The sequence below is a fragment of the Staurois parvus genome, unplaced genomic scaffold (genome assembly GCF_062004578.1).
Source record: "Staurois parvus isolate SC_StPar_1 unplaced genomic scaffold, SC_StPar_1.0 ptg001146l, whole genome shotgun sequence".
Taxonomy (NCBI): domain Eukaryota; kingdom Metazoa; phylum Chordata; class Amphibia; order Anura; family Ranidae; genus Staurois; species Staurois parvus.
This window is the reverse complement of record NW_028318942.1, coordinates 385,164-402,606: the sequence shown is the minus strand read 5'-3', so window position 1 is coordinate 402,606 and position 17,443 is coordinate 385,164. Positions and strand designations below refer to the sequence as shown.

The window sequence follows — 17,443 nt, the reverse complement described above, 5'->3', positions numbered from 1 at the left end:
ATGGCTTATTATCTCCAACTTTATTTTGCAGTGACCATTGCCCAGGTTGTTCTGTATCAGCCTCAGAACACAGTGTCAGTGGAGGTCGGTGCCACTGCAGTTATCCTCTGTACATCCAGTGACTACTTAGATGCAGGAACTGGCATCAGCTGGCATCTACGGAGAAGAATTGCTCAGGCTCCTGTACGGGTTAAATCTTGTTTAGCTGACAATGACAAGCATAAATATGAATGTAAATCAGAAAACCACCAGGCAAAACTGGAAATATACAATGTAAGTCTGCAGGATTCTGGAGTGTATTACTGTATGTTCAGCTATACAGCTGTGCTGAGAGTGCTTGGCAATGGGACAACTCTTATAATTGAAGGTAAGATATAATAAGATGTTATACCACAAAATAAAGTGTGAGTGTCGAGGAGTAGCACAAAAGTTTACGAAAATGTGTGTATAGAGTTTTATTGGTCAAAATTGGTAGGGTTTAAATGCAGCATTAAAATAAATACCTAGTTTGTATGTTCTCCTCAAAATTGTGTGCATTTCATCTAGGCGTTCAGGTATCCATCCACCTTCCACATTCACTTTGAGTTTCACTTAATTAAGTGCCCCAAACAAGAACTGTATTTCTATATAAAGGTCATGCGCTAGTAGATTTTCTTATGAATGTTTGTACATAAAAATTGTCAGTACATTCGATAATGCCATCAGTGACGTAATTAATGGTGTCTAAAAGTACTTGAAAATGTAATTTGCTTTTACCTTCGATTAGAGAATGAATGGAATTTCCCAAATGAAACCCACATTCATTTGAAAGAATTTTGTTCATTCTAAGGAAATTTTCCATCTTGCTCCTTCAATTTTTTTCATCACTATGGTAAAAAAAAGGACCTTCTGACTCCCATTAACTACTAGAAAATTGATATCTAACTATTAGAAAATCAAATACATTCCAAGATAAAATGTAGAGTCTATAGGACAGAAATTAAATGAAATCTTCCTAATGAAACACTGATGGCATAAATAAAACTAGCAGCATATTTAATTAAAAAAAAAACAAAAAAACAGCTTTTTTAAATGTACTTTAAAAGAAAACCTGTATGTATTTGGGCTGTCGCTGCATATCAGGGCATATGATTTCACTCAGAAGCTAATATTAGCACCTCTCTTCTCCCCTTATCATAATAGAAGCTTAGAAAATACATTGATATTCTCTAAGCACACAAATTTACAGTAGTTCACATAATCATATATGCACGTCATAATGGCTATGGTTTTTACAGTCTTAGCAGAGTGGTTTGTTCCTGATGTATTTCTTGAATGAGCATTCACCTTTTCCGAGGATTAAGATTATGTTGAATATCTGTTTATATACACTCCCCGGCCACTTTATTAGGTCCACCTGTTCATTTGCTTGGTAACACAAATTGCTAATCAGACAATCACATGGCAGCAACTCAATGCATTTAGGCATCTAGATGTGGTGAAGGCAACTTTCTGGAGTTCAAACTGAGCATCAGAATGGGGAAGAAAGGGATTTAAGTGACTTTGAACATGGCATGGTTGTTGGTACCAGATGGGCTGGTCTGGGTATTTCAAAAACGGCTGATCGACTGGGATTTTAACGGTTTACAGAGAATGGTCCAAAAAAGAGAAAATATCCAATGAGTGGCAGTTGCATGGATGAAAATGCCTTGTTGATGTCAGAGATGAGAGAAGGATGGCAGACTAGTTTGAGATGATAGAAAGACAACAGTAACGCAGGTCAATATGCAACAAAATCTCTAAGGAATGTTTCCAACACCTTGTTGAATCTATGCCACAAAGACTTAGGGCAAAAGAGGGTCCAATCTGGTACTAGCAAGGTGTACCTAATAAAGTGGCCGGCGAGTGTACAGTATATATATATATATATATATATATATATATATATATATATATATTGCTCTATTATATCATAAATTACATAACTTTCTAATTTCTTTACAAACTGACAATCACATGCTAGAAATCAGCCTGCCCATAGATGGTTATGGACCTTATCTTTGCAGTCCCTACTAAACCAGCCAAGATTTGAACCATCTATTGCCAGCTTTAATATAACATGCAAATAACTGCAAGGCCTATCTCCTAAGCATCCTGTGGCAACAATACTAGGGTCCAAAGAAAAAAAATATTTCCTCATACAGTAGGAATCCCACTAACATCATACCACCTGCCATTAAATGCAGATTTCCAGCCTCCCCCTACCCACTGCCCCCTCTATAGATACCACTTGGGTGTATTACAAACCTATACATTCTCTGTTTCCTGCATTCTTTAGGCCAGCCATGGGATCCTCCTCATCTTCCTCAGGGCAGTGGTAGGTGGTCATTCCTTATGGACTGAGCAGCACTCATGTAAAGACATGAGAGTTCAGTTCAGGAGTGACCATGGAAACATCTCTTGTTCCAACTTTGCATCCGTTTCCTACATAAGAATTTCAACAAAGTGGAGCATAGTTTCTTTAAGTAGATCCAAAGAGGATCTCAACTCTGGAAACTGTGCCCAAAAAGGCATGCAGAGGGCAACGGCCTAGTAACTTCTTTAGCTGATCTTTGCCCCATTAGTTACTATGCCTTGTTCTGCACTGTGTCTCTGTGTGGAGGTGGCCTTTTTGGTAAAGGCAAGACTTTGTTTCCTCATGTCAATGCTTCCAGCAAGAAGAACAGTAAACAGCACAGTAGCAACATCACCAGACTCCTCTCCAAATTTCATTGGACTAGCAATCACAAACATCAGTGCTTTATGCTGGCCACAGATGGGTAGAATTTTGAACATACATTTTTGGGAAAAGAAGATGTTTCTTATCATTAGAGGGTGATTCATTCTTGACCACAGTGACAAGAGAATTTGAAGAAGCGGGATGGAAAAATGTTATCAAATTAACAAATTTTTAAAAGTGTATGTGGTTTTTGTTCAGTAAAGTCCGTTCATTCAAAAGTTACACGTTAAAAGCAAAGGAAATCTTTTGAACGACAATCAAATGTCTTGAAAAGCTTTGTGCAAATGTTCCTAAGAATGTTCATTTGAAATTCTTTCCATTTATTGTCCGCTTTAGATTTAGATATCACATTGCAGATATACAGCTATAAGGCTGTAAGGACAGAGGTGCGTAGGATAAAGACTGACTGTCACGGAGTGCCCGTGCCTTCCCCACCCCCCTTTGCCTGCTGTTCCTCAGCCATATCCCTCCACCCCTCCCTCCCCCTTGCACATTTCTCTGTCATTGTAGCTTCCATGAACAGTGCTGGGCCAGCCGTTGCCGAGGCAACCCAGCAGCGTCCCGCAGCCTTCTTTTTGTTCCTGTGCACGCTGCTGGAATCATCTATCTCCCTGAAAGCCGCTGGGAGGCTCAGGTGGGGGGACCGAGCCTCCGCAGCCATCCCCGCTGCGCACTCTGCAGACCCCCAAAAGGTCAGGACTGTAGCCCTCTGCAATACCCCAGGGTTGGGAGTCTCTGCAGCGCTGCATGAGCCCCCCTCCTCCAAGGTCAGACCCCACAACTGAGACCCTGCAAGCCTGTAAATCTGTCTACTGAGCACCCCTGCACCCTGTCCGCTGCTGAGTGCCCTGAGAGCTGCTGCTGAGGGATCCCGCACACTGTCCATGGCTGCAAGCGTACCGACCACCCGTGTCCTGAACTGTCCCTGGTGTGCGCACCGACCACCCGTGTCCAAAACTGTCCCTGGTGTGCGCACCGACCACCCATGTCCTCAACTGTCCCAATTGTGCGCACTGACCACCCGTGTCCTGGACTGTCCCTGTTGTGCTAGGTCAGACTCCACAGCTGGAGTCCCGTTGAGTCCCCGTGACCCCGATGTCCCTAGAAAGCTGGGTGGGAGCTGTGCTAGGCCAGACTCCACAGCTAGAGTCCCGTTGAGTCCCCGTGAACCCGATGTCCCTAGAAAGCTGGGTGGGAGCTGTGCTGAGGCCAGACCCCACAGCTAAAGTCCCTACAAGCCGCATGTCGCAGAGTTTCAATAAAGTTTTGTGTGTTCCCTATCTTCTTTGCGTGTTCTGTCCTCTGCCTACACTTCCGTCACACTGACAATTGCCTTTTTTTGTTTGTTTCTTTTTATTAAAGACTTACTAAACCCCGAACCCTGCATTCACTATCTCTGGTCTCCCACAGTACACAGAGCATGGAAATGCAATTATTTTAGTAAATATAAACTACTAAATACCTTTTTCTCATCAGTAGTCAGAGCAGTCTTGTGACTTCTATCAGTGTTTAGCAGAGCACTGGTTAAAACTTGTAGGAGGAGTTTTCTTTCTGCTCTAGGTGTATACAAAACCCCTGACCTCTGATTGGACAGTGCTGATTGACCCTGTGATGATCACATGCACTCCAAGAAAGAAAAAAAAACTCTTTAGCAATACACACCAAACTGAGCAGAATGGCTACAGGTTCTGTCTTATCAGGAGATAAGATGTGGACATTTGAACAACAGGATGAGCAGAGAAAATGGAATCGAATGGCCTTTTTATACAATGCAGAGCTTTACTGTATATACAGACTGATTTTACTGTTGTGGGTTTAGTAACATTTTAACCACTTGCCCTTGTGACACCCTATTACTGAGACGAGAAGTAACTGTAAATCTCCCCACACAGGAAACATTTAAAATTTATCAGACATTTAAATTTTTCCCCTCTCTGTACAAAACCATAATGAAGAGAACAGTAAATGAACTAACACTGTTTATATTAAAACATTATTTTATGTTTTTTCACATTTTGATGTTTTAGATAACTCTGCTATCCAGAGCATCCATGTTTTGGCTCCTGCAATGGCTTCTGGTCTCAAGGCTCCTAATCAGCTTGTTTGCTTAGTAAGTACGGCTCTTCATGCAGTTCATGTCACTTGGAACATCTCAGGAAAGCATCTCAAAGGGAGGCTGACTTCTGTGGAGGAAGTTGATGGCACATGGACTGTCCAGAACCTCCTTTCACTTCCCCAAGACACCTTGAACTATGGAGATCATGCAACTTGTGAAGTCTGGTTCAGTTTCTCTCCTATCCAGATCCAATGGAGTGTACCAAACAGAGGTAATATAGTTATAGAATATCCTCCATTATTTAATTTTGAAAAAGCTCATTGGGGTTGGAGACCACGCTGGACCTAGTCAATGGTCATGGATGGGTGATGGAGTGGGCAAGGGGGAAGGTTTCGCTTCCAATGGTTTGTGTCCAACTTGAGAGATAAAAGGGCGATGGTAGCCCTTTTTTTTTTTTTTTTTTAACAGGCCTGGGATGCTACCTCTGAGTATAGCCTTAGGGTCATTTCCACATGTGACTTATGAGGAGTAGGTAGAAGACATGTGCTGAGCGGAAAAATTAGTTTTGTTTCAATAAATTTATGTTACTAATTTCATTTTGAAATTTGTTTAGTTTCATTTCATTTTGTTTATTCATTTTCTAACGAATTTTAAATTTTCAGAACTATCTGAATCGGTCGATAATTTATCAACCCATTCAAATTCTGTGTGAAGAATAGCTAGTTGTTAAGGAGAGGGTCAGGAAGCTGGTCTCTGCATCCTTAACTACCGATGATTCATCAGCTGTCAGTGGTTTCCCCTTTGACAGCTTAATGTAAAAAAAAAAAAGAATTGCTGGCAATTGACCCTATCCATACCAGGCCCTTGCCAAAAATTCATCCGAATTTAGATTCGGACCGAAGCGAATTGCACGTGTGTAATAGGTAGAAAGGATACAAGTTGGAAGGTGGGTTTGAAGGCATTTATTGGAGATTGTATGACAAGCCAAATTTATATGATGCTATATTTATACACAATAGAACCTGTGATATTGCACCACATACATTACGGTAGGGTCAAACTAATAATAGTGTCACATATTAAAGCTAAACTTTGGCATATATATATATATGTATATGCTGTTATTTGATTATTAAAACATGATTTTTCTGTATGTTACTATAAAGTTATATACTTACCTTAAATTCAGTTTCATATAGTTCTGTAAGGGACATAACATTCTGAGACAACTGAGTCATCTTTAGGAGAAATTTGACATCAGCAAAAAACAAAAAGTCTCTAACCAGCCAGGTATAACCCACTCACTCCCAGCATACTTCAGCAGTACGCAGAAGTGGATCACAATCACAGAGGGGTGGACTCCAAAAAAAAACTGATTTTACAGTAATTACAAAAATCCCATTTTAATTTTTTTTGATTAAAAGGCAAAAGGATCAGAAGTAATTTTGGGACAATTGGGGCATCCCAAAGCATTCCAGCTGAGGGGTGGGAAACAAAGCAAACCAAATGCTAACAGGAATGATAACTATAAACTACGGTCTACCTGCACCTCAAAGATCTCCCTGAAAGACTTAATGCCCGAAGCTAGCATTGGATGAGGCCTGACCAGCCACCTGGTAAAATGTAGAGGACTTACGAACAGAATGAGGATTACAACAGTCATGCTTTGACACTTAATAAAGTTGTTGGTCAAGCCTGAATGCAGAAAGGCGAAGATTATTTGCAGTGATTATTGCCTAGAGTAAAAACACCAGATTAAGTAAGCCATCCAGGTAATATGGTAACCTTTTCGAGAGGTAGATTTCCTAGCTTTTAACAGTGTAGAAATGATTAATTTAACGAGAACTCTGTCTATCTGTGGGTCAGTTGCAGCACTGACTTCTGAAGATTCAGGATCCAACTTAACCTTTGCAGGATCTGAACTGTCTATGTTAAATTGTTGGTCATAGACTGAGCCCACTGTTCCTACATCAGGGAACAGCTGAGGGCAGACCAAACAGTAGGGCTGCAAACTGTGGTGTTGAGCACAGATTGAGCAGATTTTTTTTATTGGTAAAGTTTGAAAAAAATTGTCCGATTTTGCCGATCGGCCGATTTTCGCGGCAATGATGGGCAAATCGGACGATCTTTTTACCGATAAAAAATCTGCGCATGAGCAGTGACCTGCAAGAGGAAGACAAAAAGAAGAAGAAAAAGAAGAATAAGAGGATGAAGAAGAAGAAGAAGAGGAAGAGGAAGAAGAAGAGGAAGAAGAAGAGGAAGCAGAAAAAGAAAAAGAGGAAGAAGAGGATGAAGAAGAAGAAGATGAAGAAGAAGAAGAAGAAGAGGATGAAGAAGAAGAGGATGATGAAGAAGAAGAGGATGAAGAAGAAGAGGATGAAGAAGAGGATAAAGAAGAGGATGAAGAAGAAGAATTCCAGTCCAGCAAAAAGTGTCCCTGCAGAGAGCTCCGCTATTTCTTTGACAGTTCTTTGACATTCATAGCGGCTGCAACAATGTATCTATTTGTTTCTGAATAAAAACATTTGTATCCGAAATGGATACAAATAGATACATTGTTGCAGCCGCTATAAATGTCAAAGAACTGTCAAAGAAATAGCGGAGCTCTCTGCAGAGACACTTTTTGCCAGCTGTAGACGGGATGAAAATCGTACAATTTTTTTTTACCGTTTCTGGTAATGTCGGCCGATTGAACAATCGATTTTTTGGTTTTTTTTTTAAGAAAAATCGGCCGGTTTTCTCCCCATCTATGGCCTGCATTAATCCCTGGTGCATCCCATGCAAAACACCTGGACTTGAATGAAGACATGTAAGGCTTTCCAGTCCAAAATGGTTTTGGTTTTGAAGAAGTAAATAGGCTATAGAAACCTTGAAACCTTTCTGCAGTTAGCACAACTGTGAAAACACAGATCTGCAAGTGCAGTATAGAGGTATGCTAAACTTGCAGAGACACAGGAAGAATAATATGAAGCAGGGCAGAGGATGAGTGAAAACATTTACCTTGCATCTGCTAAGATTATGGGGTTGATTTACTAAAGGCAAATAAACTGTGCTCTTTTCAAGTGCAGTGGCATTCTTTTCTTAAAAAAATGTAAATGTTGTAAAACTTCATTTTGTAAAGAATACCCAATCAGGTGCAAGGAAAAAAAAGAAAAAAGCGATTTTGTGTGCACATGATTGGATGATGGCAATCAGCATAGCTTTACCACATTTACTAAGCTCTGGGGAAAATAAGTGCAATTGCACAATGTATTGGCCTTCAGTAAACCAACCCCCATGTCCTTTACCCTGGCATCTAATTTGCTTTCTGACCATGTGTCTTTGTTGGCTAACAGACAAGTCCTCTTCATGCTGAAGAGAACTAGTCTGGTATTAGGTTCAGGGGTCCAAGACTTACAGTTGAATTGAGAACCTGATTTGGGTCTGGGTTTGGATGTTGGGGACTGAGAGAAACAAAGGATCTCTCCTTGGCCTCAGAAGCCCATGAAGTCTTCTTACATGAATGCCTAAGCTTCTTTTGCTGGGGTAAATGGCTATTCTTACTGCCAGTAACATCCTTTACACAATTATCCAGAGAATTGCCGAAACGACATTCCTTCATTCCTTCCTACGTTCAACTGAGATTTGAAAGCACTTCCAAGCACTTTTATTAAAATCTCAACCACTATAGAGTAAAATCCTAAACACTAAAAGGCACAATCAGTGTTTTTTTAGGTGAAAAGTTGCCAGGTCCACAGTAGGAGCAGTAAACATTGTAATAAAACACTTCTCAAAGGGGTAATGCTCAGAATAACGTTTTGGAGAAGTGAACGTTTTGTCAGTATTTTCTCAATCTCTGTATAGAATATCCTTAAAGCAGAAGTTCCAATTTATGCCCCCCCCCCCTCCTCCTATTCTTCTTTTGGGACTTTATTTTTATTTTGGAGGGATGGTTGAGCAGGTACCTGGTTTTGAGAAGTGCTTGCCTCCACTGCCCGACAGATTGCCTAGGCGATTCCACCAGAAGTTAGTCAAGGTTCAGGGAATTATGAACAGTTTCAAATACTAGTCAATATTGGCACAAAACCTTCAGGCTTCTGCTAGAAAGCTGAACACGAGGAGGAACTTCATCTTTCAGTATGACAACTACCCAAAGCCTACATCCAAATCAACAAAAAAATGGCTTTACAGAAGAAGATTCAAGTTTTGGAATGGCCCAACCAGAGCCCAGACCTGAATCCGATCGAAAATCTGTGGGGTGATCTGAAGAGGGCTGTGCACAGGAAATTCCCTCACAATCTGACAGATTTGGAATATTTTTGCAAGGAAGAGTGGGCAAATATTGCCAAGTCAAGATGTGCCATGCTGATAGACCCATACCCAAAAAGACTGAGTGCTGTAATAAAATCAAAAAGTGCTTCAACAAAGTATTAGTTTAGGGTGTGCACACTTATGCAACCATATTATTTTAAATTTTTAATTTTACTTCTCTCCACCTAAAGGATTTCAGTTTGTTGTTCAACTGAGTTGTACAATTTATAGGTTACATTAAAGGTGGAAAAAGTTCTGAAATTATTTATCTTTGTCTAATTTTTTTACATTGCAGAAACCTGACATTTTAACAGGGGTATGTACACTTTGTATATCCACTGTATATACTTTAAATATTTTGGTTGCATTGATCTTCTAGATAGTTGGGCATTTTGGTTGCTTGAAAATAACCCTTTCTTTACTTATGCAGGTCATGTTTGCATTACTGAACTCCCTTCCTATGTGAGGTATGTCTTGATTCTGATTGCTCTGCTGATGTTCACCGTCATCATACATCTATCTTGGACTTACAAGTGACCAGGTATGGCACGCACATTAGGACAGTTACCCTGGAGGAGCAGAACGGCAGCAGTATCAAGGTCCATAAAGGATGGAGTGTGTCTCAGCTACGCATCTCTCTCTGTTTATCCTGGTGAAAATTGTTACTTGAACATAAAGTGGTGGGAAATCCCAAAATATTACACGTCACCAGAACAGGAGGTGAGGACAAACCTTTAAATCTCACTATGAAGAGAGATTTACAGCATATTCCAGTCTCTTTACCATCTGACATTTGGAGTATTTTGTGGAACTTGTGTATGTGAGATATATCCTAATTCTGATGGCTCTGCTGATGTTCATTCTCATTGTACATCTATCTTGGACTAACAAGTGAACAAGTCTCCCATGGTGGCCTCCTCTGGATGAACTCACTCACCCAAGCCCAGTGGACAGAAAGGAGGCGGAGTTGGACTTCTCCTCTCCCCACAAAGCACTTTCCAGGTTATTCCTACACCCTCCTCTCTTTCCCTCTGTTCTTTTGAAGTGCACTGCATTCATCTTTTTTCTCCAGTTTTTCTGAGGATTGCAGTCATTTACCAGTCTCCCAACCCTGTGTCATGCTGAAGTACCTGCCATCATCATTGGTGACTTTAACATTCCAGATAATGTTAACACATCAGCCACTTCTCAACTACTCAACTTAACCTCCACTTTTAACCTAATACAATGGACACAAACCACTACTCACTCCAATGGCAACTCCCTCAACCTTGTATTCTCTCACCTCTGCACTTTCTGCAACCTCTCCAACATCCCTTTTCCTCTCTCTGATCACATCCTTATCAGTATCACACTCTCCCTGTTTCCTACCTCCCATGCCTCCAACCTGCAAACAGTTACCCACAGGAACCTTTCACCATCTCAATCCTTCCCGTCTTCGTCCTGCTAGTAACTGCCTTTATGATAAAATCATACCCCTGTCCTGCCCAGACCTGGCCACTTCCGCCTACAACACCACACTGTCATCCACCCTGGACACACTCGCTCCTCTCTCTACACGCAGAACCAGACCTCGCCTGCTACAACACTGGCAAACAGACAACACCAGAAGTCTCAAAAGACACAGCCATGCTCTTGAGAGAGCGTGGTATAAATCTTAAACCCTGCAAGACTTCACCCTCTACAAATCTGCCTTTCTCAAATACAACTCCTGCCTCCACACTGCTAAAAAAAACCTACTATACCACTCTCATCAAAACCTTCTCATCCAAATCTCATCAACTCTTTTCTAACCTTAATCCCTTACTTCACCACCCACTGCCTTCAGACACCAACCTACTTATCACCCAGGTGATTGCCAATAAATTAAAAAACAAAATCAACACAATTCATGAGGAGATGGCAAGCATCCAGCTTTCCCAACCAACACACCACACTCAACACTTTCAACCCTGTTACAACTGAGGAAGTTGCCAAACTCCTTTCCATTACCCACCTCACCACCTGTCCCCTGACAATTACTGAAACCACCTTCCTGCTCTATCCTAAACTCTCTAACCCACATCTTCCACCTCTCCTTATCTTCTGACACCTTTCCCTCCCTGGTCAAACATGCACTGGTCACCCCCATACTTAAAAAATCTTCACTGGAACCCACCTGTTTGAATAACTTAAGGCCCATCTCCCTACTCCCGTTTGCCTCTAAACCTCTTGAACGCCCTGTCCACAACTGTATGAGTTGCTACCTCATTGACAACAACCTTCTCGATTCACCCACAACATTCCACTGAAACTGTCCCATTATTAAAACTCACCAATGACCTACTAACTGCTAAAATCAGCATCCAGTACTCCATACTCATACTCATCCTCTTAGATCTTTCTGCTGCTTTTGACACAGTTGACCACCCACTCTTCCTCAACAAACTCCACTCCCTTGGCCTCCCTGACTTTGCTCTTTCCTGGTTCTCCTGCCATCTATCTCAGTGTACTTTTAGTGTCGCATACAATACCGTCTCCTTCGCTCCTCTTTCTGTTGGGGTACCCCAAGGCTCTATCCTTTGGCACCTCCTCTTTTCTCTCTCTATACCTCTTCCCTAGGCCAGTTGATAACCTCCTATGGCTTCTAATACCACCTTTATGCTGATGACTAGAGATGAGCGAATTATTCAAAAATTCGATTCGGCTGATTCACCGAATTTGCGGGAGAAATTTGATTCGATGCGAATTTATTCGCTGCGAATTTAACTTATTAAAAGGGTTTCTAGGCTTCAGAGAGCCTTTATATTAGTGCAGAACACTGTACCTTTAATTTAAATGCCCTTGGAGTCTGCTGGGGAAGATAAATAATACTGTCAGTCAGTATGACATGCAGATGAGTGCCGTCGATCTTAGAACCACCGCACACTTCACTCATTTGGGCAGTCACGGGGCACGAAGAAGAAGAAGAAGAAGAATGAAAAGAAGAATGAAAAGAAGAAGAAGAAGAATGAAAAGAAGAAGAAGAAGAATGAAAAGAAGAAGAAGAATGAAAAGAAGAAGAAGAAGAAGAATGAAAAGAAGAAGAAGAAGAAGAATGAAAAGAAGAATGAGAAGAAGAATGAAAAGAAGAATGAAAAGAAGAATGAGAAGAATGAAAAGAAGAATGAAAAGAAGAAGAAGAAGAATGAAAAGAAGAAGAAGAAGAATGAAAAGAAGAATGAAAAGAAGAAGAAGAAGAATGAAAAGAAGAATGAAAAGAAGAAGAAGAAGAATGAAAAGAAGAAGAAGAAGAATGAAAAGAAGAATGAAAAGAAGAAGAAGAAGAAGAATGAAAAGAAGAAGAAGAATGAAAAGAAGAAGAAGAAGAATGAAAAGAAGAAGAATGAAAAGAAGAAGAATGAAAAGAAGAATGAGAAGAAGAATGAAAAGATGAAAAGAAGAAGAAGAAGAATGAAAAGAAGAAGAAGAAGAATGAAAAGAAGAATGAAAAGAAGAATGAGAAGAATGAAAAGAAGAAGAAGAAGAATGAAAAGAAGAAGAAGAAGAATGAAAAGAAGAATGAAAAGAAGAAGAAGAAGAATGAAAAGAAGAAGAAGAAGAAGAATGAAAAGAAGAATGAAAAGAAGAAGAAGAAGAATGAAAAGAAGAATGAAAAGAAGAAGAAGAAGAATGAAAAGAAGAAGAAGAATGAAAAGAAGAAGAAGAATGAAAAGAAGAAGAAGAAGAATGAAAAGAAGAAGAAGAATGAAAAGAAGAAGAAGAATGAAAAGAAGAAGAATTCCAGTACAGCAAAAAGTGTCACTGCAGAGAGCTCCGCTATTTCTGACAGTTCTCTGACAGTTCCTTCACATTTACAGCGGTTGAAACATTGTATCTATTTATTTCCGAATAAAAACATCTGTATCCTAAATGGAAACAAATAGATACAATGTTTCAACCGCTGTAAATGAACTGTCAGAGAACTGTCAGAAATAGCGGAGCTCTCTGCAGTGACACTTTTTGCCGGCTGATCGGGAAAAATTCGATTCGTGCATCCGAAGTTTGCTAAAATTCGGATTCGGTGCAAATCGAATTTTTCCTAATATTCGAAACGAATTCCACTTCGCCAAGTTCGATTCGCTCATCTCTACTGATGACACCCAGATCTATCTCTCAACTCACCCCCTCAATCTCCTTACGTATCACAGGTTTACTGAGCGACATATACATATGGATGTCACAGCACTTCCTCAAAATCAATCTTTCTAAAACTGAGCTTATAATATTTCCTCCTCCCCTATCCCCTCTTCACGACTTTACCATTGAGATCAACGGCACAACCATTGGTCCCTCCCCACATGCCCGGGTGCTTATTGTAATCCTAGACTGACCTCTTCTTTATCCCCCACATCCAACCACTGGCTAAATCTTGCTGTCTCATACTCCGCAACATTTCCAGAATTCGCCCCTTCCTAACGACACCACAAAACAGTTTATTTACGCCTTAGTTATTTCCCACCTTGACTACTGCAACTCCCTCCTCACTGACCTACCACTACACAGGCTATCCCCCCTTCAGTCTATTATGAATGCTGCTGCTAGAGTAATACACTTTACTAACCAATCTGTGACTGCTGCCCCTCTCTGCCAATCTCTTCACTGGCTTCCACTAGCCCACCGTATAAAATTCAAAATACTAAACCACCACATCGCCCCCCAGCTACATCACCAACCTCATCTGCAGATATCGCCCAAACCGTCCTCACCGCTCCTCCCAAGACCTCCTGCTCTCCAGTTCCCTTGTTACTTCCTCCCTTGCTCACCTCCAGGACTTCTCCAGAGCCCCTTCAATCCTCTAGAACTCCCTGCCCCAGTATGTCTGGTTTGCTCCTACCCTGTCTGCCTTTAGATGATCCTTGAAAACTCATTTATTTAGGGAAGCCTACCCCAGCCCATTGCTGACTCCTCACACCACCCTATGATCCACCTGCATTGCATATATAATCACAGAGACCAAATTACGATGTCACTAGCTCTAAAATAAGGTACCTAATCAGAACAGGATTTACAAATGTGTTTAGCATACCAAATGGTGTTGGTGATTGGGAGGGACTCTGTTCCTGGCCTCAACCTTCTTGAAGACCTCAGCCCCTTTGACACAGCAGACTGAGCACAGAAATGCACAGGAAATCACTGACACGAATATTAACCACTTCAATGCACTTTTACCCCCTTCATGCTCAGGCCAATTTTCCGTATTCAGTACTGTCACACTTTGAATGACAATTGCACTGTCATGCAACACTGTACACATATACAATTTTTAGCATTTTTTTCACACAAATAGAGCTTTCTTTTGGTGGGTTTTTTCTTTTTTGCTAAAAAAAAAAGACCACAAATTTTGAAAAAAAATGTTTTTTGTTCGCTTCTGTAATAAAAAGTTGCAAATAAATAATCTTTCTTCATACATTTAGTCCAAACTGTATTCTGCTACATTTCTTTGGTGAAAATAACCCAAATCAGTGTTTATCATTTAATCTGTAGGAAAATTGTAGAGTCCCCAAACTATTAATTTTTTTTGCATACTATCACCAGTGCAGCACAGCGTCATCATATAACTGGTGTGGATCAAGAACATTGACCAGTGAAAGAATGTAAAAAAAAAAAAAATTATAGGACTTTTTTTTTTTTTTAACACACTGTGAGCAGATCTATACAGTGGTACCATAGTAACACTGTACTACTCTGGGAAAGTGATCAGGATTTCTTTTTTTTTTTTTTTTTTTAACACATGATGATTGCTTATAACAGTGCATTTCATTGTTATAAGCAACCATTTTTATTGAATGAAATTGATTCATTCAGTGTTCACTATTGTGGTTAGCTGTGGTTGCTTGTGGGTTAATGGAGTAAAAAAAATGTTCTCCGAAGCGGGTTCTAAGACAGCATATAGTGCGTCCCACATACTGCCATGGACATGATGTGCAGCATATGAGATACACCACATAGGTGGTCCCACAATTTATAAAATTTCCAATCATAAAAGTTTCACTGGTATTAAGGGACTCAAAACTCTTGGTACATGGATTCAACAAGCAATAAATGCATGTTTTAACACCACAGGCATAACAGCCCCTGCATGAAAACCAGGTAATAAAAACAGAGAGAAGGAGACAAAGGATGCCAGTCGTGGACAACATAGGTCCTCAGGTAAAGAGCTAATGCATTTTTAGTAGCTTTTTAGTAGCATTCAGAAGCATTTAGGAGCATTAGTGTTTTATTTAGCATTTTTACAGTACATGTAGAGAAAAAAATAGCTAGAAAAAAGCTTTTATGAGCATTTTAGTAGCGTTTAGCAACATTTAGTGTTTTTTTCTGCTTGAAAAACACTCCAAAAAACTACAAAAACTATTTTTTTTTCTGCTCCTAGACACTGAAGCTCAGAAAATGCTAGTAGCTTAAAGTAGTGTGCACGGACACATAGGAGAACACGGTTTTTCTTCTAGGAGCAGAACAAATATGCTGATAAAACTGTAGCTTCTTGGAGCTTCTAGGGTGCATGGAGCCTTATCCTTTTTTTTATAAACTTCCAATCTCACCAATCCATCACGTATTGGAGATAAACAAAGGGAGACATGTTTGAAGTCCAACCTGTATGACAACCATGGCCCCATCCATAGATACAATGAAGAAATTAGTGTAGAAGTAAAAGAATGGCCAGCTTAGTGGCTAAATGATTAGCACTTCCACCTGGCAGTACTAGAGTCATTGGTTCAAATCCCCACCATGGCACCACCTGCCTGGAGTTTGCATGTTCTGCCTGTGTGGGTTTCCTCTGGGTGCTCTGGTTTCCTCCCACATTCCAAAGACATGCTGGTAGATTAATTTGCTCCTGTCTAATGTGGCCCTAGTATGTGTATGTATGAATGTGAGTTAGGGACCTTAGATTGTGCACCCCTTGAGGGTTAGGGACTGATGTGAATGTACAATATATATATATATATATATATAAAGCGCTGCATAAATTGATGGCTCTATATAAGTATATGAAATAAATAAGTATGTTATTTGCAGGATTTCCAGGTGAAAATAAAGGGAGGAAAAAAAGAAAACTAATGCAGCCACTATATCTTAGAGCTGATAGGCTGACACACTGTAGATTATGTTTTTGGGTTTAGATATTTTATATATTTGTTTTTTTCATATAACAAATATACTTTGTATACTTTTTTGCCATAGTGTGTAATTCTGCCTTTGAATCTGTCATGTTAGCTTATAAGGCAAACAATTCCCAGAGAACAATGGGTTTGTAAAGAAAGAGCAGGGCACTAATTATCTGTAACTGAAAACTTGAGCAGGCAATTGGAGGAAGTGTGAGAAAAGTGGAATTTTGCTCTGACTCATTCACTTGTGTTTGTAAATGGGAAAATGAGCCTAAAACACCACCTGCTGACTTAAAGCGAAAGTTCACTCAAAATCTACCTAACCTACACCCACCCCCATTCTAAGACTATTCTGTCTAGCCTGTGAAATAAAAGGTCAGTATACTTACATATTCTGTAGCCGCTCCGGTCTACAACAGCTTCAGTGCAGAGGAGAGACCACTGACAACAAATGCCTATGCGGTGACGTCCCCCGTAGGCTTACTATGGGACATCCATTGTCGGCTGCCCACCCTCTACACTGAAGCTGGTGCTGAGACTTGATCATGTGGCTGGATCGACTTCAGAATAGGCAAGTATAGGCATCTTTTCTTTCGCAGGGTCAGGGTCATGTTTTAACATGGGGAAAAAAGGGCACCTGCCCTGGGCCCTGTCATCATTGTGGGGCCCAAAGCAGCTGCCACTTGAGCCCTCACTGTGCAAAAATATTTTTTCTGGTGCTGCCAATCACCCTGCTTTCTCTCCTGGCTGGGAGATTACAGCAGTCACACTGTGACAGAGGAGCTGCATGTGCTAGAGCCCGCTCATCCTGCTCGTCTTGCTTCTGCCTCTGTCAGGATGGCAGGATCGGAGAAGCTGTGACAGGGAGTGAGACAGATCTTACTGCTACTCCGGCTCTCTGTGTTTTCTCCCGCTCGCCCCCACTGCTTCAGTCAGCAGTGCGTAGATCAGAGACACAGAGTGGGCTGTGCGTGGATACCTCTCCCTTACCCTTCTCTTGACAACAGTTGGGGGAGATTAACAAAGCAGCGGCAACACCAGAGCAGCTTGCAGAGGGGAACACTGTGTGTTGCAGGCAGTCAGATCAGTGAGCGGTAATGATGTGCAATATCCTCTAGCAACCAATCAGTGAGCAGCAATGATGTGCAGTAACATCTAGCAGCCAATCAGTGAGCAGTAATGATGTGCAGTAACCTCTAGCAACCAATCAATGAG

General features: G+C 40.8%; 1 protein-coding gene across 1 annotated transcript; it reads left to right on the top strand.

Moving 5' to 3' along the window:
* Positions 1–12,157, top strand: LOC149439213 (uncharacterized). Its single transcript, XM_089659272.1, has 3 exons — positions 1–367; positions 4,786–5,085; positions 9,535–12,157. Exons 1-3 carry the CDS (start codon positions 1–3, stop codon positions 9,639–9,641), a joined length of 774 nt encoding a protein of 257 aa, XP_089515398.1. The 3' UTR covers positions 9,642–12,157.
* Positions 12,158–17,443: the final 5,286 nt, after the last annotated feature.